This window comes from Triturus cristatus, chromosome 2_1, assembly GCF_964204655.1.
Source record: "Triturus cristatus chromosome 2_1, aTriCri1.1, whole genome shotgun sequence".
NCBI classification, from domain to species: domain Eukaryota; kingdom Metazoa; phylum Chordata; class Amphibia; order Caudata; family Salamandridae; genus Triturus; species Triturus cristatus.
The window spans coordinates 440,531,387-440,555,852 of NC_140581.1; the positions used below are offsets into that span (position 1 = coordinate 440,531,387).

Consider the following 24,466-nt stretch of genomic DNA (forward strand, 5'->3'; position numbering starts at 1 on the left):
CTCACACTTCGACGGGGCCAGTAATTTCCATTTCTGGGGTCACTGGAGTTTACAGGCCACTTGTAATCGTGGCCCTGTGTGATCAAATGTTAGCGCACTCGGCTTCGCTCAGTTGTTGCATTAATTACGCAATAGTGGTGCAATAGTGTCATAGGTGAGTAAATCCATCTGCAAGTGCACATTCAGGCTTGGGTGAAAGCCAAACGTGAATTTGCTTTCATAAATGAAGTTCATTGTGTTAAATAAATAGATTTATGACTCAGGCACGTAGTTCCTCTTTTGTCAATCTGAGAACTGGAATAAGAGTATTCTGTCTGTCAAACTCTAAGCAAGGCACTAAATTCCTCCTGTATTTCACCAGGTGTTTTCAGTAGACATCCAGTTCCTTCTGTCTCTCCCTGAGAGGGTTACTTATAGTTTGGTGGGTGCAGGATTCCCGCCAAAAACTGGCAGATGTCCAGTTCTCCCTTCTTACAGTCATTAGCCTGATAGAGAGGACAGTCGCCAGACCACCCTCTAGGTTATTTTCATTCACTTTTGGCATTCCCCAAACAAAAGCTTACAGCCAAACCCGCACCTTATGGTATTCACAATGTTTGTTTTATATATTTTGCAATTCTTTAATCTTTCATTCATGCCTATAGGGCCACTGGGCAGTAGCGACTGGCATCTACAGGGAAAGAGGGGGCAGCTGCGCGTGTGCAAAAAAATTAAAATAATAATTTTAAAAAACCTTACTGGGGGAACGCAACTTCCTTTGGTCCGGACCTCCACAGGAACTGGAAGCTGGAGCCTGGAACTCCCTTGACCAATCAGGGTGCTGCTCTCATGCTGTGAGAGCCGCGTCCTGATTGGAGGGAGCATCCTCACTCGGCGCTCGACAGCGCCCTGGAGGCTTGCACTGACTCTTACCCAGCTGTCTAAAGATAGCTGGGTTAGAGATGTTTAAAAGACTCAAGACGGCCGGCCAAAAAGGCATACGCACTTTAAACATAAGTGCATAGACAGCCCACCCTCCTCCCTGATGCTGTCACACAGCAGTGAACCTGCCCCGTACTGACTCTTGGCTCGAGACGGGGATAAAAAATAAAATGGTAATAAATTACCATTTTATTTTTCATGAGGTTTTGGGGGGGATTTTAAGTCCAACGGAGGAGCAGCCCATGCCCCTGTGTCAGGTCCGCTCGTAGCAAATAACAGAAAGAGAATTACAGACAGCGACCACAAACAAGGCTTCTTTTCACCGATCATACTGTTAACAAAGATGGCAGCTGTTCCATTTGTGTCCTGCACATTGATTCTTAAGTCGAGCAGTTGCAGTCGGCGCTTACCATGGTGTTTATGCATTGAGAATTCGGATCGCAGCCACCGTTCCTCCCATTTTCACACTCATTAATGTCTGTGCAGACCTAGTAAGAGGACGAGATGGAAAAAAGGGTTTATAGCAGAAAGGAACAGAGGAGTCCATTGTCTTACGGAAATAAGGTGGTGTCCTCCCCCCACTGTTTGCTCCTGTCGGTAGATGTGCGGTGCAGACTGTGGGACGCACAATGGAGGGTGCTGAAAGGGATGGGCGCGTGCTGCATCCTTTCACCCACCTGAGCCTGATTACAAGTACCCAGGGACCAGATGCAATAACAATCACAGCTGAAAAAAATCCAACACCAAGATGTTCGTAACTTCTCGAGTCCGATAACCTTCATCTGGTCCAAGTTTAGCGTGCATAAATGGGGCATAAAGTGTGTATTTTCATTCATTCCACACGTCCTGGTGTTTACTTGGCATTTTTCCCCTTAATTTCTGGCAGGATTCTCTTTCCAGGATTTAACAATGGCTGCAGACTTTATCTCACCTGGTAATAGAAGGTATGATAAGCATTTCATTATTTATATTTACGATTCCCTTCTAAATCCATGTACCTGAGCACTGGTGGTCCGGCCCTACGTCTGCTGCTACAAGAGGAGCTGCAGGGGCTCCATCTTTGAGGTGTAGCTGGTGAAAGGTCTGCTTCTACTCTTGTGACACAGTATTGGGACCCCCAATGTGGGACTACGTCCGCACTTTGTTTCTGAAAGTGTTTTCATTTTGGCCTTATAATAAGCATGCCAACATGCAGTGCGTAACATGGATTCATGTATTCATGGCAATGGCTATAGAATGGGGACCCCGCCGTACTCTGTTGCAGTTTATCAGGTTTTATACAGAATTATCCAAGAAGAAACGAGGTGAAAGTGGGAGACAACCTCTCAGCCAATGAATGTGGTGCTTGCGATTGTAGCTTTCTCGCTCAAGGAGGAGTGGGCTTAGGCTACTCGCTGAGTGGATGGTCACACATAACAATACCTCACCTGCTTTTTGGTCCTCGCATAGGCTGTTCCGATGCCCTGTGTAGCTGGTCCTGTGTATCCTGGCGGGCAGGCTTCACATTTGAAACCTGGGGACGTGTTCAGGCAACGAACTCCAGGAAAGCAGGGTTGAAACGGGCACTTCAAACAAGGAAAACAGGTTATTACACCGCTGACGATATGACAGGTAACTGGATCAATTCAAATGGATCACTTGAAAGCACAGTGGTACATTTTACAAAGATGAAACTACTCACTTGGATGCAGTTTAGCTGAGATGGCCTAAACACCAGAGATTCTGATATGTAATTCATCTTTTTCCCTAATATCATCAGAGACAACTCAATGACTGCATTGAGCAGGCTCAGCAATTCTGATTGCATCTTGGAAGACTGGACTTATGAATAACCAGACACAAAGTGCCCATCTCTGTTCAAGAGATTACTGGAGACCATAGTGTAGGGTGAGGATTTTTGAAATATGGATTCAAAGCCACAACAATGACCAGTTAAGGTACAACTGAGAGCCAACAGTGACTACACATTCCTGGCATTGGTGCATGCTGCTCTTTGGGACTTGACCCTGGCACACCTCCACAGAAGCAGCAGAGCTGGTGACTTGATGTGCTTCACTCTTTGTGGAAAACAATGTTGAGTCAGTCTGGAAACATTTGAAGTTCCCCAGTCACTTCATTGCAGGCATGAAGCACCTCTGCATGGCCACCACCAGTTTACCGCGGAGCACAAACATGAACATCAAAATACATCCCACTGTTCAGTACCTCATCAACATCTGTGCACGTAACTCCATTCCCTGAGTAGCCATCCGGGCAAGCGCCACATTGAAACCCATCTGCTGTGTTTATACATTGCACCCATGGGAAGCAAGAGCTGGCGTCGCATTTGGGTTTCGGGGGCTTTGTCGGAATTGGATAATTCGGACTTAAACCTGAAAGCACAAAAACAAGCAAAATAAGTCTAAAGCACAGACCATTAGTTTATTTTAGTGTTTTATTTAGTGCCACACTTGCTGCCTTACAAGCTCTATAGAGTCGTTTGATTGGTTAGTAAATAATATTGAAAAAACAGGAACTCTTGGAAGAAGCTATTTGTCTTCTGGAGGTCTAATTTCTCCCGTTTGGAGCATTATTGTGGCTCTGTTGTGTGTATGAGTACCACACCCGAGTGGTGGCGGATGAGCATGTAGGGCCTCAGCATGGCGAGTAGCACTGTTTTATTTGCTGTACATCATGTTAAGTTAGAGCGTGGCCAGCGTTTTCACGGTATCCTCTATTGTGTGTTAATCTATTGCTGTTCCTTGTTTATGATTTTCAGTTAATGGTTGATTGAACAAAGTGCTCTATTACAGTTTTCTCAAGACCAGATTAGATGCTTTACGTCTACTCTCTGGACTGAGCTGAGAGGAATCTTAAGGTGTTTTACCCTGAACTCCAGATGACATCTCCCATATTAGTATGATCTTAACAGCGAGCGGTAAATTCAAACCTTGTAAGCAGTGCTTAATTTGAGCCAGTGGCTTCCGGTGCTTGGCACCAGCACTGAATTGTCAGTACCAGCACTTATGACAGTCTGCCACATGGTGGTGTTGTCTGTCTAATTTAGAGAGGAGCACAACAACAGTTGTTTATTAATTCAATATACATAACAAATTACTAATACCAAAACCAAAGCCATTCTTATAGTTTTGGAGGCATAGAATAATCTGAATTGCCACACTTGTAGGAGTCTGATGGTTAGCACTTATGTTGATACTGTCATTGGCAGTGCTGGCAGGAGCAACGGGTTGTGCAAACTGGAGTGGCCTCCTGACAAGGACCCCGGCACTTATTTTTTTCAAGTACTGCTTGTGAGACAACAAGAGACAGATTTAAATTATTCTAAGGTGGGTGATGTTTTCCTATTGCTTTAGATGAAGGCTCAATCCAGAAGTTTTATTTTGAAATTGTTGAAGCCTGTCTAAGAGCTTTTGGGAGATAAATCAAGGCCGCATTTTGTGTGTCCAGTCGTGTCACAACCAGAGCTCTGTCAAACCTACTTGTTTGGTAACATGGATAGGACTGAGCGGTGCTTGGATGATTGAAAGTTAGAATATTTCACTACTTGGTTTATTTGGGGTGTGAGGCTTACATCTGAATTATGGTTGCGGCTTTCTGTTTTGGGACACAAACTGTATGGAAGTGAGTGTTTTCAGCTCTGTGCAGTGCCTCGTTGTTGTTTTGCAACATGAGACCGAGTACATTTTCTTTAATCCTCTGGTATTTATGGTTCATGAACTTTGTGACAGTTTCCTCGCTAACAGTATATTGTTTTCAGGTGGATTGGGTGTTGTCTGGGAATTTGCCATTACAGTTGAATTTATGAGCGTTTGTAGATCGCAAATGGAAACGGGGAAACGAAGGCTCTCAGAGAAACTGTGCATAACGCCTTTACCTTAAAGCATGGGTACTCACAAACATTTTCCCAGGGGCCGCAAAGTTTGGTCTTTGGTGTGACCGAGGGCCGGACTGATGCCAGTGGGGTAGAGGGGTGTAAAGGGGGTGTAGAGGAAGCAAAGGGCTGAACTCAATTGCTAAATGTGAAACCAGAAAAACGGGATGAATTCCGGCTTCTCCACTTGATCAAATTGTGTTACCCTGGGCAATTGTTTTATTTCAATTTCCTTAATTTTTCTTCATTTTCACATATAAAAAAACCTCGAAATATATGACTTCAGGATGCGTGCTGTACAAAACCATCTCCTCTGCTTGGATGTATTCACTAATGGCATAGTTGTCACGGTGGGGGCGAGGGAGAGAGCACAAACGTTTCTAAATTCATGTTTGAAAACCATCATTTAAAAAAAATGCTTCTGAATGCAGTGCTATATTTTGATTTACTATGGTCAAATGGCTCTACAGGTCAATGAAATACACTTAAGAATTTTGAAAAGTCTATCGTATTTTTACATGTTTGCTGTCTTTAAAAATGAAGGTGTTCCTAAAGTTAACGGCCTAGCTACTTCCTTTTGATTAACTGCAAGTAACCTACAAATAAGTGCTTGCTGCATATTGAACATTTTTTTATGTTAGTGCTGAGGTGAGTATACAGCAGCCCAGTGCTGCTACTGCGCAGGGGCGACATTTAAAGGTCAGGAGGGCCGCATGCTGCCCCCGGCTGTACTTTGAGTATCACTGCCTTAGAGCATTGGTACTCACAAACATTTTCTCAAGGGCTATAAAGTTTGGTCTATGATGGACCAAGAGCTGCATCGATGTGAGCAGGGTGGCAATCCAGGGGTTTAGAGGGGTGGTAAGGTGGGTATAGGCAAAGCGAAGCATATACATCTAGTGGCTGAATTGCACAATGTGAACCCAGAAAACCTGGGATTAATCCCTGCTTCTCCACTTTACTAAGCTGTGTGATGCTAGGCAATAGTTTTGATAACTTTTCTTCTTTTTTCTTATATTATCACTTATAAGAGGGCCTTGAAATACAGGACTTCAAGATGTGCGCTGTACAAACCCTTCTCCTGTGTTTGATTTAATAAACTATAACGTTGTTCATTTATAATAGGAACCGAGGCCTCCCAAAGAGTGCACATAAAAACAGACTTGCCTCTTAGTTCACTATTGGCATTGCTGTCAGTGTGGGAGGAAGAATGAATATTTCTAAATTCATATTTGAAAACTATCACTTAAAAAACCATACTTCTCAATGCACGGATATAATCTGATATACTATGGTTAAATGGCTCTGCATGTTAATGAAATACACGTTGTAAATTTTGAAGAAACCTTATCATATTTTTACACTTTTGCTGCAAGATAGTTTGGAAAATGAAGATGTTCCTAAAGTTAAGTAGTGCAGAATAACCTAGTTACTTCCTTTCTTTAACTTCCATTAACCTTTAAATAAAGGCTTGCCTGTATATTTAACATCTTTTTAATGTTTTTTCTGAGTCGAGTGAACAGCAGCCCAGTGCTGCTGTTGATCAGGGGGCTGCATGGAAAAGTCAGGAGGGCCGTACTTTGAGTATCACTGCCTTAGAGGGTATATCTGACCCAGTTTATAATAGCTCGAAACAGTCATGAAAGGTCTGTTGCAGTCCCTAAGCCTTCAAAGCACTCTAACCAATGTAAGTTATGTCCATCTCCCTTTGGAGGTTACGAACCCTGAACCGTGGTCATGGAGCAGATGGAAGGAACATTTCGGGGTTACATTTCAAAAAGAGGTGAACCACCAAAGTGCTTTTCTTGGCTAGAAAGGATGTGATGGCCTTGCGACAGGAGGGCTTCCAGCCAGCTTCAGTATTCAGTTTACCATAGACATTTGATGTGAGTCCCACCACAATACCTCTTTCAAAGGTAAATGTCTTTATAGGGCTGCTGAGGTTGCTAGGCTGCTTTTTGATTCTGCCTGCACATTACCACACACAGTTTTGACGACAAGGTACAGCGGCAGTGACGTCCTCTGTAACCCGCCCAATAGTGCCACGCATGCTCCTACCACTGAATGTTTGATTGGTCAGGATTTGATGAGGGCTCTAGCTCTTAAGGCCTAAAGATAGGTGTTGTTTCACCCAGCTCTGGCCCTGTCTGTCCAACAAATGTGGTGTGTTTTCAATTAAACACATCTGTTTGAAGTTATGTGCCAGTAAGCAACATTTGCATGCACTACTATTAAATTGCTCTCTGACAAATTTCATATCAAGAGTAGATTCTAAGAAATAAGAGAATTCACTTCAGTCTTTGTGGCAAATAAAGTGTCTGGCCCTAAAATCCTGCCTTAAAGTATTAGACCTCCCCCCCATGACTGGCACAGTGCTAATAACACTAGCTATCCACCCCATCCCAAGTGTTTCCCAGCCAGCGGCAGCTTTGGTGCTCTAAACATTCACAAACAGCTGTCCACCCTTTTTGAATATTTGAAAGGTTCAACAAGAAAGGATCTGATGTTAATTGAATAAGTTCTGTGTTTTTTTCAAAATCGGTTTGCGCAAGTCTAGTCTGTCATTTGTTGGTAAAACCACATTTATCCCCAATTGTATACTTACCGCAGGCCTGGCATTCAGCAAGGGTGTTCCGCAAAAACACTGTCTCTTTCACCTTAAAGCACAAAGCAAGGCCACATATTTTTATGGATTAACTTCAGTTCACTTGTACACATTATCTCAAGAAATATCATGCTAATTCGCAGATAATTTTAAAAAAATACTTTTTTCACTGTATTGGTGTACTCTGCTGAGGTAAGATGAATTTTAAATGATATCCTGTTTTTGTTTCATTTCTTTCCATGTGTCATTTGTCCCCTGTTCATTTTCATCTCTTTTTTTCTCAATATTATAGGGTTGTTAAAGGGTTGATTGAATGGGAACACTTTCACCATAAAACAATGAATAATTTGACTCTTGGTGGATTTTACATTTAGTGTGGGGCTCCGGTCCCACTATCTCGCTGCCTTATTTTCCCTCAGGGGAGTCAGTTAATAATTTTCCACTTAAAGCTTAAAATGTGCTAGTTGCATGCCACTTAAAATACAAAATGGCCTCACCTGCTGTGACATTAGTTCCTTCATGTCTCCCAGAAGTTGGTTAAGTTGCGTCATTTGAACAAGTAGCAGCCTGTTCGTGTCACCTGTGAAAGATATCCATATAAGAACCAATAACTCCCTGATGAAACTAAACTTAGTGCGTGTACAGACGCCATTTTGAACATTCAAATACCAGTAAAGAGTAGCTAAGATAATTTGTTAATGCGCACCATGAATATCGTCCCTACTGTCATATTGCTGCCAAGGTTTCAGATTGCTTATGAGTGACATTTTCTTAATTTCAGTGTAATTATGAGTGACATTCAAAGACTATGACTGACACTTTCTCATGAGCAAAATCAAGCAATTTATATCTGCCATGTTTTCGGATTCCTTAAGTGTGTCATTTCTGTGTTTTCTTTGTGTTTATGTGTGACATTTGATTGCCTTAGATGTCACACTTTGAGTGATATTTGATGGTGAGTGTGATCAAGGGTTTTTCCCATTTAATGAGTGCATGTCCTTAGCACCACCCTGTACACACACTGAACATAAGTGCAGCTCAGCAAAGTTGTGTTGATATGCCTCTGATGGGCCAAAATGTATTGACTGTAGTATTGGATATACCAGCTCCTGCACATTAATGCAATTCACAAAGTTGTTTTAAAACATGTTTATATCCTTTGACACTAATAAGGCATGTGATCTCATGCAGTGATGATGTTCTAAACCAGCATTTAAAGTAGCCAACTGACACAGTTAATAGGTAATCAATCGGACTGCAAAGTCAGAACTGGCAGAACGTGTAAATCACATAAGAGAAGGCCATTTGACAACTACTGCCTCGCCTGCAGAACACACACCCTGCAAAAATATAAATAGTGTTTCTCATTCAGTGGCCTTTCCCACCTGCAGGCGGAGGAATTTCAGATGTCTATTTTTTTTTTTATTTACTTAAATTGGACGTGCAAACATCAATGTATTGGATTTATTTTGCCATGCACGCGCTACAGTCAGCAAGTGTTAAGCCGCCCCATCTACTTGGCCCAATTCTAGAACACTCTCAGGCCTGGTGGGGTAAGTGCACCTCTTCTCCGATGCTTATGTAGGCTTGCCCAATCAGCAGAGCTCTTACAGATGTTTTGACCATCAGAGCTGGCTGCCACTAGGTGTCAATCTCTGATAGCTAATTAAAAAGAGTAAAGCCATCCACAATAAGGAAGGGAATTGGAGACATCCGCCTTAGCTGTCTCTTCATCTTGTTTGCGTGACATGCTGTTGCCATGTATCCTTAACCTTGTTCTGCAAGGGTTGTCTATCAGAGCGAAGAGCCCGGTATAAATGGGAGATGACTCTGCGTCCCATCCCCCCTGTGATGTTGTGCGCAGCGCGCAATATGTAGAGCGTGCTGCGGCCGCTAAATAATCTCGCTAAACGTGTTCTTAGTTCTCCGGCGCGGTCCCCACTAAAGTCCGGGGCTCCGCCTCTTTATTTTATCTACGCGCATGGCGTCACGTGCCAGCGCCAGTGCGTCGGCTCCGGCAGCGGGTAGACTGAAACGCTACCCCACTGGTAAACATTACATTCCTTCCAACCTTTATAAACAAGAACAAAACATCAGCATGTGGATCTGTTACCAGTTCCGGTCGGGTCGTCTGCTCTCAGCTCCTACCCAGCCACCGGTCACATCTTGCTGCCAGTCTTTGGCTAGTCACACCATGAATCCTGCCAGACGGGAAGAGGGAGCAGGATTGCCCCGCAGGCAGTATCTGGGATGATCTCCCCATGACGACGATAGGGGTTGAGTCACTTCCTGCGAGACTCTGCCCTCCAGGGCTCTCACTGAGGCATTGGATCGTCGTCTGTCTAGACTTCCGAGAGGTGATGTTGCAGCTTGGTCAGATATGTCCTAATCAACTATAGGACCAGTTTTTTGGCCACCTTCTGCCTCCTCATCCTCCCTCTGCTGACTTGGGCCTGCCTCCATGCTACCCTGGGATGGAATATTGGGGGTCCCTGCATTGACTTTTTGGAAGAACGATATATTCTATGTGATTTCTTCTGTTCTCCTCCGAGCTGTAATCATCGTACCTGTCTGGCGAGTCACTGTCCACGGACCCTGTTCGAATGGGAGGCGGAATTTGCTCTCTGGGTGCCTGTTTTGGACATAGAGCAGGACTCCTTCTCGGATAGTAGATGCTTTTGCTCTACGGTTGATACTGGCATGGTCGTTGGTACTGGTCCTTTTGGCAAGGACCTTTGTAGCGTCAATCTAGGAAGGGGCCCAGTTTGGGTGATGAGGAATAGTGTCTCGCACTACTCGACCCATGCTGGCTGGTCCTGGTGCCCTCTCAGTCGTGAGATGAGGCGTCAATCTGTATTCCCTCAGGAAACTGTAGATGGCTGTTTCCAGAGGGGCAAATGACCTTGTTGAGAGTGCGCATGAACCTCTCTACTTCCCCATTTGCTTGCGGCCAGCGAGGTGTTATTTTCCGATGTTGGATGCCCCAAGACTTGAGATAGTCCGCAAAGTCTTATCCCTGAAAAGGTGGGCCGTTATCAGTCTTTACCACCTCGAAAATCCCGTGAGTTGCAATGGTTTTCTCTAATTTGGTGATCACTTCAGTGGCTCTCTGACTGCCGACGATTTCTATCTCGGGGTATTTCGTGTAGTCATCAATGATCACGAGGGCATGGCGCCCATCTGGAAAGTGACCAAAGTTGACACTGATGCACTCCCATGATCGTTGTGGGTTGTCTTCAGTGATGACAGGGTGGGGGTGATCTGGTTGGCCTGACACCTGGCACCATTGGCAAGTTCTGACTGTCTGCTCGACCATTGGGTCCATCCCCGGGAACCACACTTTCGCCCTCAGCCGACCTTTCGTCTTCTCCACGCCCTAGTGTCCTCGATGTGAAAGGTCCACTGCTTGTTGAGTCAGACCTGACGGAATCACTAGCCGCGGACCCCTGTGCAGGCATCCGCTGCCATCCACGGAAAGTTCATCTTTGATTTGCATGATCGACTTGAGCGTGGCCTTCACTTGTGCCGTTCGTCGGGTCATTGTAGTCTGTATGGGGTGCCAAACATTCGCTTGAACTGCGGCGATGGCTAGTTACAGACACTTGTCATTCTGGGTGGATTCCACTATGGCTTCAAGGCTTATCGGAAGCGGTCGGGATCTTTCCGCTATGAAACAAACGTATTCCTCGGCGTCCTCTTCCTCTTCTTTGGTTGCGGCCCTCGGATGTCTGGAGAAGCAATCCGCTGGGTTGGATGAGCCTGGTTTGTACTCTACCCGGTAGTCGTACCCCTGCAGCTGAAGGATCCATTTTTCTATCATCGGGGGGGCTTTGATGCGGAACCCTGAAACAACGGTATGAGAGGCTTGTGGTCGGTAGAGACTGTAAATGGGTGTCCATACACGTAGGCGTGGAAGTGCCGACAGGCCCAGTGGATGGCAATTGCCTCTCTCTCTATCTGAGAGTAGCGCTGCTCTGTTTCCGTTAGGGATCGGCTTGCATAGGCAATCGGAGCCCATTCCTCATTGCGTTGTTGCTGCGAGAGTACCGCCTCAAACCCGTAAGGACTGGCATCAACGCCGATGTTGGTGGGCAGAGCCGGGTCAAAGTACGACAGCGTGGGCGTGGCTTGGCTGCGAGGCGGAATGGCTGCCTGAAACCGCAGCTCCGCCGATCGAGCGAATTAATCCGGTGATTATCCGTCGAAACTGTGCCTAGTCTCGGACCTCTCGCCCCCGCTTGAACCCCCTGGTGTGGGGGCCCGGCCGGAGGGGGTCCCTGCCGCGGCGTGAGTGGCTGTAGCGACTATCGGCCTGCCGAGCGAAGCACCGGAGGCGGGGCCTACGACCCTCCTGGAAGCCGGGGACTGGCGTGGGACTGGTGCCCGGAGCGGCGCGGTGCTGCTCGCGGGCGTAAGGCTGCTCTTCCCAGGCCTGATCACTGACTTTGCCCCCTCGGGGGACGCTGGGATTCGGAGGCGGCTCGCCCTGGACTGGATTCGCCGCCGGCGGAGCTGGAGCTGGAGATCGGGGCACTCTAGAGGCCATTACGGAGGTCGTGGCGCGAGAGCCCGGGCTGTTGACCAGAGTGAGGCCCTGTGGGAGACCGCGAGCTGGGCGCGAACTGCTAATCCGCCCGGCAGGGTAACCCGTGCTGTGATCGTGGGGCGCTTCTGCTCCCCTTTGAATACTGGGCTCGCGCTGTGCCCTGGGACCGGGGACGGAGATCGACCGCCGCGCCTGGATCAGCGACGACGCGGAGGCCTGCGAGGGAACACCCGGTGGCGTAGGTCTCCCTGCGGCTGTGAGATGGTGAGGAGTGCCTGCTGCTGGGGCCCTGAGAACAAGATATAGTGGGCCGGCGCCCCCCGGAGTCCGGAGCCTGTGCCTGTGATGGTGTTTGGGCCTTGCCGACACTGACTGCGACGCCATTTTGCCGGGCTGGAGCGATGCTGACGCCGTGAGGTGCTGCTGCGAGGCCCTGACCTGGGAGCTCCACAGCGCAGTGGCCGCGCTGGGGGCGGCCGGCGGAGGGTGATCTGTGCCGCAACTGGTCAGACGAAGCGTGCTGCCCCGTGGCAGGCCGTACTCTGCGGCGCGGGTCTGCGGCTGCTGGCGGCCACCGGCTGGATTGCGATTTGGGGACAGCGGCGGCCTCGTTCTATAGTTGGCGCTGCGAGACAACAATGGGCAAGCCTGATACCCGCCAACCGCGCCTGACATTTGACAAATCTAAGCAAAAAGCGCCGGATCCGAACACTCGAGACCCCGACGCGGTGCAGGATGCCCAGGGCGGCTCTCAAGACGTGGACATTAAGTCAATGTTTCTAGATCTAAAAACAAGCCTGCAGGGTATAGATGGCAAGATGGACGCGCTAGCGGCGCGCATGGATGGCATCACGACGCGAATGGACAAGCAGGAGGGCAGAGTGGAAGGGCTGGAGGCCCGTGTTGCGGAGACAGAGGAGAGCCAGACGGCGCTGGCCACGCAAATGAAGGGCATGGAAAAAGTCCTGGCACTCATACAGCAAAAGAACGAGGATTTGGAGGCTCGCTCAAGGCGTAACAACATCCGCATCACAGGGGTGGCAGAGTCGACCGACATCACCAACATGGAGCAGTATGTCGAGCAGATGATGAAAGACTTGTTTGGGTCCGGCCTTTCGCAGATGTTCCTTGTTGAACGGGCACATAGGACACTGGGACCTAGACCTAAGCCGGGAGCACCATCCAGACCCATTATTGCACGCATCCTGAATTACAGGGATCGGGACACGATACTGCGCATGGCACGCGACATGAAGGACGTACAATACAAGGGAAACAACATTGCGCTGTACCCAGACTTTACGCTACAGGTACAGATGGCCCGCAGGGAATTCATGCCGGCGAAGAAAATCTTTCAACAAACGGGCACGAAATACTCATTGATCTACCCTGCCAAGCTCCGGGTGCATGGCCCGGGGAAACCCTCTTTCTTCGTGGATGCGAAGGCAGCCATGCAGTACGCGAAGCAGTTAGCCAGAGACCAAAAGAACCAGCCGCCTGTGGAGGGACCAGAACTTCCGGACAGGCTAAGTGATGTGGAATGATTGTGTCCGATGGGGTTTTCTGGTGCTGCACTGTGACCTGCCTGTATGGGCTCGACCGAACTCTGGTGTCTGCTGTGGGCATTGGGAAGTTCCTCCAGATGGCCGGGCTGCTATTAATCCGACCTCTTGATTTTGGGGGTGGGGGTCCTCGAGCTGGCACAACCCACTGGCGCTCGATCGCCCTGTCAAAAGTACAGGGTGAGTAGGTGGCCAACCTGCGCGCCTCAGGGGATGATTCCCACCTACGGGCTGTTATCGACGGCCTTAGCGACTGTTTGTGGGGTGGGGTGGGTAATTGGGGGGGCAGTTGCACAACCTGATTGGGGGGTTGGAGCGGGTGGGGTTTCTGGTTTTGGGAGTTGGGAGGATGTTAAGGTTAGTTGGGGGGTTTGTGGCGACGACCGAGAAGAAGCACATCGCTGTGATTTATCTTTTACTGTACAGTACACACTGCAATGTTTTCCATCATGGGGCACGATGTCCCGCGCTCATTTTTGTGCCAGACTGCTAGCCGTGCGGCAGGTGTTTGACCCTGGTGTCTATAGGTGGGGCGAGAGTGGCGAGCTGAGCGACCTTGGCCTGCGGCTGGCTTCTGATCTTTTTAGGTACCTGTCGCCGTGCAGAGAGTGAGGTTCCTGACTTGGAATGTGCGTGGTATGAATGACGGCCGCAAGGCCCGGCTAGTGCAGGCCTACCTACTTAGGAAAGACATAGACATCTGCCTCCTGCAGGAAACCCATCTAACTGCTACTGCGACACAGCTACTCCGGCGGCATCGTTGGGCAGAGCCAGTGCATGCGGCATACTCCAATTACTCCAGAGGGGTGGCGATCTTAATAAGGAGAGGGCTTCCATGGACCACCCATGAGACGATTAGGGATGCGGATGGCAGATATATCATATTGGTGGGGGCGCTGCATGGTATGAGAGTGGTGCTGGTGAATGTATACGGCCCCAATGACGACAACCCCGACTTTTATGAAGAACTATGGCATAAGGTACAGACCCGGGGGCCGGCGGCAGTGTTGTGGGGGGGGGACTACAACGTAGTGCTCTCTGACACGATGGATAGGCAGGGCGCGGCCAGGGACCATCATCCTAGAGCAGCGGAGACGCTCGGTGATATTATACAAGATGCGGGGCTTGTGGATTCCTGGAGGGTGCTGCACCCCGGGGATCGTGCGGGTACGTGCATAACTGCGCATAGGGCTGCTTGGTCCCGGCTGGACTACTGGCTGTTGTCCAGGGACCTGCACACCTCGGTATTGGAGGTGGAGCACCTGCCGAGGTCACTCTCTGATCACGCTCCGGTGTTGTTGTCACTGGCTACCCCCTCCAAATATGCTACGCCCTTTAGCTGGCGGTTCCCCTCCCGGGCACTGCGTGACCAGGTATTCCAGCAAGGTCTCCGCGAAAGGCTCGAGGAGTACTTTGAGCTTAATGAGGGGTCCGTGGAGTCCCCGGGTATACTGTGGGAGGCCTGCAAGGTAGTCACCAGGGGGTACTGCATGTCCCTAAAATCGGGAGTTCTGAGAACCATACGGCGCACGCTAGACTCCTTGGAGGCGGAACTTGCGCGGCTTGAGTCCACGTTACTCGCGGCGCCCTCTGATGGCGCGAGGGCTATGTTCCGTTCGACACTGACTAAATATCAGGAGGAGGCTGACCGTGAGGTCGCGTACTTATCTAAAGACTGTCAAGCCAGACGGTATGGAGAGGGTGACCGCGCGGGCCGCACGTTGGCGAACCTGCTGCGGGCACCGCGTGGGGCGGATCATATCCTGGAATTACGGGGGGAGGGCGGCGAGGTGGTGCGGGAGCCGCCGGCTATACTCGCTACTATGACAGACTTTTACACAGAACTATATACTTCCAAGGTGGATCCGGACGACACTGTCCTCCGAGAGTACTTGGACACTATAGCGCTGGCGTGGTTCAATGATAGAGCCAGGCAATACATGGATCTCCCATTTACGCCGGATGACATAAGGGCAGTGATTGCTGGCTTACCCCTATGCAAGGCACCGGGCCCTGATGGGCTTACGGCGGCCTTCTACAAGGAATATGCTGACATCCTGGTCCCGCGCTTACACAGAGTGTTTGAGGAGGCGGTGGAAATGGGGATCCTTCCCCAGTCAATGCGTGAAGCACTGATCATCACGCTGCTGAAGCCAGGAAAGGACCCTGCTAGCCCGGACTCCTACCGCCCACTCTCCCTGATAAACCTTGACGCTAAAATATATGCGAAACTGCTCTCTGACCGCCTAAAATTCATGCTGCCACAGATAGCGCTGTCTGATCAGTCGGGCTTTGTCATGGGGAGGTCCACCTCTCAGAACTTGAGGGTGCTCTTTGGGCTCCTACACTACCTGGACCCCAGGGCGCAGGCGACGGCGGCGTTGCTAGACGCGACCAAAGCGTTTGACTCCCTGGAGTGGAAATTTTTGCGGACACTGTTTACTCGAATGGGCTTTAGCCTGCCCTTTGCTAGGCGTATCGGTGTTCTGTATAATGGCCCGACGGCAAGAGTGCGGGTGAATGGTCAAACGTCTGCGCCCATACGCATAACCAGAGGGACTCGGCAGGGCTGCCCGCTTTCGCCGTTGCTTTTTGCCATCGCCACGGAGCCCCTGGCGGCTCGGTTGAGGCAGCACCACACCCAGCGCAGCATAGGCTTCACGTCCCGTGGCCTATTGATATCGCTGTACGCTGATGATCTTACCATATATATGATGAACCCGGCAGAGAACTTTGATCCGCTGATGAGAGAGGTGATACGCTATAGCGGCCTCACCGGCATAAATATTAACTGGTCGAAGTCAGTGATGTTGCCGCTGACGGACGGCACGTCAGTATGTCACACGGAATTCCCGATTGAGTGGGCCACTGACGAGGTCAAGTATCTGGGCATTCAGATCAGCCGCTCAATTCAGGAAGTGTGGCTGGCTAACTTCGGGGTGGCCATGGAGTGGCTGGAGACCAAGGTGAAGAGATGGAAGGCGCTGCCGCTATCCATGCTGGGCCGCATCGCCATCGCGAAAATGGTCGTGGTGCCCAAGTTTCTCTACCTATTTGTAAACATCCCTTTACCGCTAACAAAGGCGTTCTTCCGTCGCCTCCGCTCAGCCGTGATCGAACTGGTCTGGGCGGGCAGGCAGCCTCGAGTGGCTTGGAATCTCCTCACACTTCCCTTCCGTCAAGGGGGCCTGGCAGCCCCGGACTTTGAGCTGTATGCGTACAGCGCGCAGGCACAATACTTACACTATTGGCACCACCCGATCCCTTACCAGCCACACGTTGCGATAGAATTGGACGTGGCGGCGCCCTGTCCGATACGGACAGCGGTGTACCAGAAATATAAACGACCCAGGGAAGATATCAACACCGTGGAAATGGTGCGTTGGGCCTGGGCGGGCATTGCCAGACGCTCGGGCGTCTCCGATCTCTACGCCCCGAGCATGCCTCTGGAGGGAAATCCCCTGTTAGGCCCGTTGACAGACGCGGCGGTGGCGCGCCGGGCCGGTGCGTGTGGGTTGACGGTGGCAGGTGACCTGTATCCGGACGATACCTTTATCACACTGCCTGACATGGCCGCGACCTCTGAACCGACGGCATCGGAGCTGCTGCTCTACTATCAACTACGGTCGGCCTGTAGGAAGAGATATCCTACTTTCCCGGAGGCCCCGCCATCACTGGCGGCCTTAGAGGACGTGCTGTCCAACTCCTCCTCGCGGAAATTAATAACACGCATATACAGGTCTACACAGCGTGCGACGCCGGTTGCGCATATGGACTCCAGGACATTGTGGGAGGAGGAGGCGGGCGTGCGCATCACGGAACAACAATGGGAATTCTGCTGCGCCCAGCTGGAGCAATTGTCGCCCAATTACCGGCTGCGGCTGGTACACTTCAACTACTTACACAGGACGTACCGTACACCTATGCAACTTTTCAGGATGGGCCTGCAGGCCGATACGAAGTGCTGGAGATGTGGTGTGAGGGACGCTACGTTCTTCCATCTTGTGTGGACATGCGGTCCCATTGACGGCTTCTGGGATGCCATTTTTAAAGTTGTCAGTGAAATTGTGGGCATGCGCATTGTTCCGGACTCTTTGGTGGCCCTCCTGGGCTTTGTGAAGAATATACCCCCGGCGTCGCGTCGTCTTGTGGCCCTTCTCCTACTGCTCGCTAAGCGCCAACTGGCAGTACACTGGAAGAAGCAGGCTCCGCCGGCTGTTGCGGGATGGGTTAGGTCCGCGATATACTGCAAGGACCAACTCACTGCCTATTGGGATCAGTTACCGCAGCGTTCACGACCAGTGGATATATGGCAGCCGTTGGTAGACTGGCTGGCGAGTAGGGATGCGGCTGGCGAGGATTGAGGCTGTGGGAGAGTGGACTGGTGGTTTGATATGGGCGCACTTTGGGTCTGCATATGGAGGCTGACTGGCGTTGAGGTTGCGCTGCCCAGGCCGCTGCTGCTCTGGTGGCTGGGCTGTGATATGACTGGATGGGACGACTGGTGTTCCCGAGGCTGCAGCACTGCGTAGGTGACGCGTTAGAGACTGCAGAAGTGCTGATGACTAGAGTGTGCTACTGTTCTTCGACTGTCGCTTTTTGGTTGTATGTTACTATAAATTGTGTATATTCTTATTTTGGATATATCGCTCAGATGTACAAGGTGGATAAGCTTTGGCGGTGTGCCGCCATGATACTATGCTGCCTGCCTCCGGGTTGTTGGCTAAATAGCGGTGTACAGTTTGAAGTGACAATAAAGGTTTAAAAAAAAAAAAAAAAAAAAAAAAAAAAAGTACGACAGCGTGGTGTCATCCGAGAGGGCTGCTTTAGTGTCTTTAAAGGCTTGTTCCTGGTCGGGACCCCACTGCCACGTGGTGGTGGACTTCGTCAACTCCCTGAGGTGCTTCGTGATGTTTGTTAGACCTGGGATGAAACGCCCACAGAAGTTTACCATCCCTAGGAAACTCCGTACTTCCGAAATGTTGGAGGGTGACAGGGCATCCTGAATGTCTCGCACCTTATCGGGATCTGGGGCCACTCCTTTGTCTGAGAACGTATAGCTGAAAAAACTGATTTTGTTCTTCAAGAACTGGCACTTTTCCTTGTGCAGGGTGAGGCCGGACTCTGATCCGCTGAAGAACGCTGCGGAGTCTCCTGTGGTGATCTTCCACTGTTGAGACGTATACCAATAGGTCGTCACTCACATTCAAAACCCCTGGGAGCCCGCTGAGGACTTCTCTGATGGTGTTCTGAAATACCTCAGCGGCACTCGAGATCCCAAAGTTGAGACGCTTGTATCGCCTGAGGCCGACGTGGGTAGAGAATGTGGTGATGTATTGAGAGTCTGGATGCAGGGGCAATTGGTGATATCCTGACCATAGGTCCATCTTTGAGTACCACACTGCACCGTTCAGTTCCCCTAGAATATCATCGATGGCGGGGGTTAAGTGGCGTTCCCTCTTTATGGCTGCGTTTGGGAGGCGCATGTCGACGCAAATGCGGAAATGCCCTGGCTGTTTTGGTTTTCTCGCCACTACGATCGGGTATACCTACGGAGTAGGCCCGCTGACCTTCTCTATTATCCCTTGTCTCTCCAGTGCTTCCAGTTCATCTTCGACCTTTTGACGGAGATGAAATGCGATGCACCTATGTCTCAGTGCTACCGGTTGTACTGCCGGGTTGATGTGGAGGGAAACCTCCTTCCCTTTCAGGCATTCGATTCCCTTGAATATGTCATCGAATTCCTCCATGATGGTCGCTAGTTTTTCTTCTTGGACCGCAAAGGCAAACAAGATCAGCTTCAGTTCTTCAGCAGTCTGGCCGTTTACCAGCATCTCGATTCCTTCTTTGGTCACGTACACTGTGGTGGGGATATTGAGGTCTTGGTGTCTGAGTTCCGTTTTGAAACATCCTAGCAGTGGGATGGGTGTCTTCTGTCCGTAGGCAAATACTCAAATCTTTGCTTCGCGCAAGAGTGGTCGTGGACTCAGTTGGCTGTATACGTTAGCGGCCATCAGTTCAATCGAGGCCCCTGTGTCTATGGTGGCCCGTACGTCTTGGTGGTGAATCTTGAGTCTGCACTTTAGAAGTCACCGTCTTTTCTGTGGTGGATGATCCACTGCGAATACATAATGGGTAGGGTACTCTCCCATGTCGTTGTCCATATCTTCGCTATCTTGCGTTTCAGCTACAGTCTGTGCAGTTTGTTTCCGGAGCTTCAACGACCTGCATACCGCCGCAAAATGGTTCATCCACCCGCAGGCTGTGCACCTCTTCCCCTTTGCCGGGCAGTCTTGCTTGCGGTGGGGCGTGCCTCCACAGTGGCCACATCCTTTCCTCCGGTCTTTCCCGGGCTTTGGCGCGGCTTGGCTCTTACCACGTTCACCTGCTCCACCACATTTGCCTGGTCCGTCTTGAGGGGGCGATGGAGGGCAGCCTCCATGTGGGATGATCTGGCCTTCGACAATTCTTTGGATAGTCCCAATGTGAGGATATCAGTCAGCGATTTTCCGGACTCCTGGAGGATATTTTCTCTGAGCTTTGATGAGTAGCAGCCCTGTATTATTTGGGCCCTGATCTCCGCTTGTTCATCCTGGAAGCCACACGTGCTGGCGAGCTCCTTCAAACGTCCAGGGAACGTGTCTAATGACTCTTCCGCTTCCTGTTTGTCCTGGCGAAAGATAACCCTCTCGTAATCTCTGTTTGCCGTCGGCTCAAAGTGCACATTCAGAGCGTTGAGCAGTGTCACGTACGTCTTGGGGGTAGCCTCCACCAGCGTTTTGTAGATGCGGTGTATATCTTTGCCCCCTAGGTGAAGTAGTAATGCTCTGCATCTATCACGGGCAATCCCTGTCTCTTCAATGTAGAACTGGAGCCGATCTGTCCAGTCCCTCTATTTTGGGGTGAGGGAGGAGGGTGCACCGTCCACGATGAATGGCTCAATGGCCGGAATCGCTGCCATTTTGGGCATGGATGTGGGCGTACCTCGTGGCACGTGCCCTGCCTCTGTGACAGGTCTGAGGGCAGCCGCCTAACCGAGGTCGCGCTTGGGGCCCTCCTTTTTCTTCTTTTGCTGTGCAGTGCCGGGGCTGCTCCAAGCTATCAATGCCCTCCAGGGATTGTTATAAAGTCAGCTCCATGTGTTGCCCCCAGATCAGGGTTGCAAAGGAAGGTGGGTGTGTGTGAGCTCCTGCTCTGGCTGGGGCTACTAGGCACTCTCCTATGGCAGCAGGCAGACTCTTACCGGGGTCCCCAGGCTTCCTTAGGTGGCAGCAGGCAGGAAGTTCTTTTCCCCTGTTGTGCAGGCACTGTGGAGCTGATCAGGGCAGTCTCGTGGCGTGAGTTCTGGAAACCGCATCATCGACAGTGTGATGTTGTGCGCAGCGCGTGATATGCAGAGTGTGCTGCAGCCGCTAAATAATCACGCTACACGTGTTCTCAGTTCTCCGGTGCGGTCCCCCCTAAACTCCGGGGCTCCACCTCTTTATTTTAACTATGCGCATGGCGTCACGCGCCAGTACCAGTGCGTCATCTCGGCAGACTAAAACGCTACACCGCCGGTAAACAATACATCCCCCCCTCCCGCAATAGCCAAAAGCGTCACCAGGGTGTGCGTGGGTTCTGGAGCTTCTTGGAACCTGGGCCACAGCTTTCGGGCCATTGCAGCTTGCTTAGCATATTGCAAGAAATGTCTATTTCTCAAATTATATGCTGTAATAGCATCTCTGAGGGAGACAAAGCGGCCCTCGGTATACAAATCTGACAGCATAATACAGCCGCCCTCCTGCCATTTCTCTATTGACATCACCGATGCCACCTGCGCAAATGGGTAGATTAACCAAAAGTCAAGATCAGGGGCAAACGGCGCCATTCTAAAAATGTGCTTCTCATGTGATTGCTCTATATCATCACTGAGTACTTTTTTTTATATCTGCCCTAAAGGGTAGTTTTAGGGTTCCATTATATCCCTGGCACCATACAGGGTCCAATTGAAAAAAAAAGTCCTCTCAAAACGTTCTAAATCTACTCCCAAAAGGGTGTCTCCTAAACTTGTAACTTTCTGACTGAAAATTCATAAACTCTCTTGCAGTATTCTTGGAACTATATAAAGTCATACATTTGCAGGAGCACCCCTTCTCCCCTATACATACAGACAGATTCTAACTAGAGGCACAGGAAAAATATTGTCCCACTGAAGAAACCCCTGCTCTAAACCCCCATGAAATGTGGGGGTGTTTCCTTCCAACAGTTACTGCCCCCTTTTTTGGAAATAGCTTTGCACCTGTTTAGGTTGTAAAAGGTCATGCAAAATGCTTCAGAAAGCCCAGAAACCTGCAGCTTTATGATTGTGAATTTTACAAACATCTATAGGAAAACTCGTCCTTGCCCCCTCGTAACTCCATGCCTTGCTACTAGGTTCTTCCATGGATCACAGCTCCTTTCTGGACTAAGTCTTGGAAAGGGACTAAGAATTTACTTTGCAAAATTGGACTTTACCATCTCTAACCCTGCCTATTTTTATTTGAACAATATGAGCCTGGCCCAGATACCGAACCTGTGTCCCTGAATCTAACAAATTCAGGGGAGGGCTCTCCTGATGGTGTATTTGAATGTAAAGGCGTGCCTCAGCAAGTTACCTCATCATGGCGGATAGAGCACGTGCTCGCGTCACTCCTCTGCCATAGAGTGTTTTTGCCCCAAGGGTACTAAAAATCTTATTGACGGACAATTGGAAAATACACTGGAGCCTTCGGAAGGATCTCAAAAGTATACAACAATAGCATCTGGTGGACCTTTGCTGATGGGGCAAAGAAGGGGGTGAGGAGGTTTACGAGACTGCCTACTCTGATATAAACCAGTGGCTGCCCGATAACGATGCATCGCACATTCCAATACATATATAACATATGGAGTCCTTACTGGGATGTAGTCCAACAAAAACATTAACCCCAACCCAATATTTATCTATCTCTGAATGCATAATTCATGAGAGTTGAAATAATGCTGTGGATGCTTATATCATTTCATGTAGTGTTGAGTATCTTTTGGGTAAGAGTAATTCATCTCGAGCGGTAATTGGCTGTGCACCATCGCATTACGCTTGCTGAGGACGGTTGCGATACCTGAACTCTGTACGGGCTCGCTCTGCTGCAGGAGGCAGTCTTGAAGGGAAGCCACCTGGGAGAGGGATCCACCGATCACCAGCTTCAGCTCCTCCAGTGAGTCCTGTAGATCAAGAACAGAATCCAAGAATGTCACCAGTTACAAGAACTTGTGCCCCCTGGCTATGATAGGATCACATGCATTGCACCCACAAGAACCCAGTCATGCCCACTTATGTAAGCCTGAGCCCCACCAGCTTCTTCATGACCAACAGTGGTGCTTGGTGGCTTCCTAAGTAAAGAGGGCAACGGCCTTCTACGGTTATGTTAACATTATGACCTGGGAGAAGAGTTTAAACTATAAGCAGGGACATTGGAATTATGCGGCAGGAAAGTGACAAATTATGCGGCAGGGGTGAATAAATTATGCAGCAATAAAAGCCAAATTATGCGGCACAATGCAGCACATTTAGTAATAGTATTACTTCTTTATTTCATAATTTTTAAACTTGGTAACACTGTATGGGCCTTGGTTGTGCTTCAGTACCAGTTTAATACCCAAATATAGCAATAAGCAACAGAAAGGTGACTAGTCCAGCTTTGCAAAGTGTGTTGCAGTGCGCTGCAAAACGTGTTGCTGCATTTTTAATAACTTTTGAGGTAGAAACATTTTTTTTGTTAAATCAGATTATGCAGCAGATGGTGAGATATGTGGTAAATGCAGCAAATCTATACTTATTCGAAAATCGCTGTGGCTGCTCAATCGCATAATTCTAGTGGCCCTGACTATAAGGTTGTGATATGCAGACTATGAAGAAGTAGCAGGTCCTCTAACAACTGTGTCCCGCCTCTATTCTGGAGCACAGATCAATCTTAAGTCAGCCATTGTAATAAACACAACTACAAATGCTGCCAAAAACTATTGCTCTATTAGTCTCCTGCTGTTTTCAGAGTGGAACAAATGAACACATAATAAATCCTATTTGACCAGCTACCCATATCTTAAAAGCAGCTACAGGATCTTTCAGTATTATCACTCTACCAGCAGAACATTTTCATAAAGGGTGCCGCCTACTTGCCTATCCTCGGGACACATAGCTTCCAGTCCCACTGCTTTTAATTGACAACCTCATACCTTCTGAGAACTGTAGTCATAGTTTACTCCCAATAAACCCTACTGACAAACCTGATAGAAAGGATTTTAACAGAAAAGCCCAGGATTGGAAAAGGGATGCCCTGGTGACCAAGCGCAACAATCATCCCAGCTCAACATATGCCTATCGGGGAGCCCAACCTATGGAAGAAGTACTTTTGCATGCCTTCAGGGCCTCTAGCTTCTTTCATGAACTCTTCTATGAGAGTTTGTACGTATTCAACACATGCACTTGTCTCTCCTGCCCCACAAGCTTCTCTGTTTCCTCACTCACCATAGGCTTTTTTTGAAACGTCCTTAACTCCACGGAGTCCGAGCTCAGTGGCAGGCCAGAGAACGCGCGCGGTAGGTCGCGAACGGCGTCCACCTGCATGCAGTCCAGGTACATCTCGGCGGTGCTGGACCGCTGCTGGAGGCCGCTGAGGCGCAGAAGGAGGCTGTGGCGCTTCCCATCAGCTAGCTGGATGTTGCTGAAGATGACGGAGTTCAGCTTGCCATCGTTCTTCAAGTAGCGAAGGGAGGCTGATGGATATAAAGACATGATTGGCTAACATCAGGTGCAGTCCACAGTGCTAATAAACAAGATTAAAACAAGGCCAAGAGTTGGATTTCTCTTGAAGTTCACCTCATGGATGCAAGAACTCACTTAAAACAGCAAACTCTACCTACTGGCCCTATAACTCGTTCTGTTCTTTTAATATTCCGAC

General features: G+C 49.4%; 1 protein-coding gene across 1 annotated transcript in view; it reads right to left on the reverse strand.

Annotated features, from left to right (window-relative positions):
- Positions 1 to 24,466, reverse strand: part of THBS4 (thrombospondin 4) — a 257,747-nt gene that overhangs the window by 170,994 nt on the left and 62,287 nt on the right. Inside the window, exons 3-9 of the mRNA XM_085632230.1 lie at positions 24,034 to 24,281; positions 22,628 to 22,730; positions 7,895 to 7,977; positions 7,398 to 7,449; positions 3,127 to 3,293; positions 2,349 to 2,486; positions 1,332 to 1,409 (exon numbers count right to left, since the gene is read on the reverse strand). Of these exons, the coding sequence (XP_085488356.1) occupies positions 1,332 to 1,409; positions 2,349 to 2,486; positions 3,127 to 3,293; positions 7,398 to 7,449; positions 7,895 to 7,977; positions 22,628 to 22,730; positions 24,034 to 24,281 (869 nt within the window). The remainder of the gene's footprint in view (positions 1 to 1,331; positions 1,410 to 2,348; positions 2,487 to 3,126; positions 3,294 to 7,397; positions 7,450 to 7,894; positions 7,978 to 22,627; positions 22,731 to 24,033; positions 24,282 to 24,466) is intronic.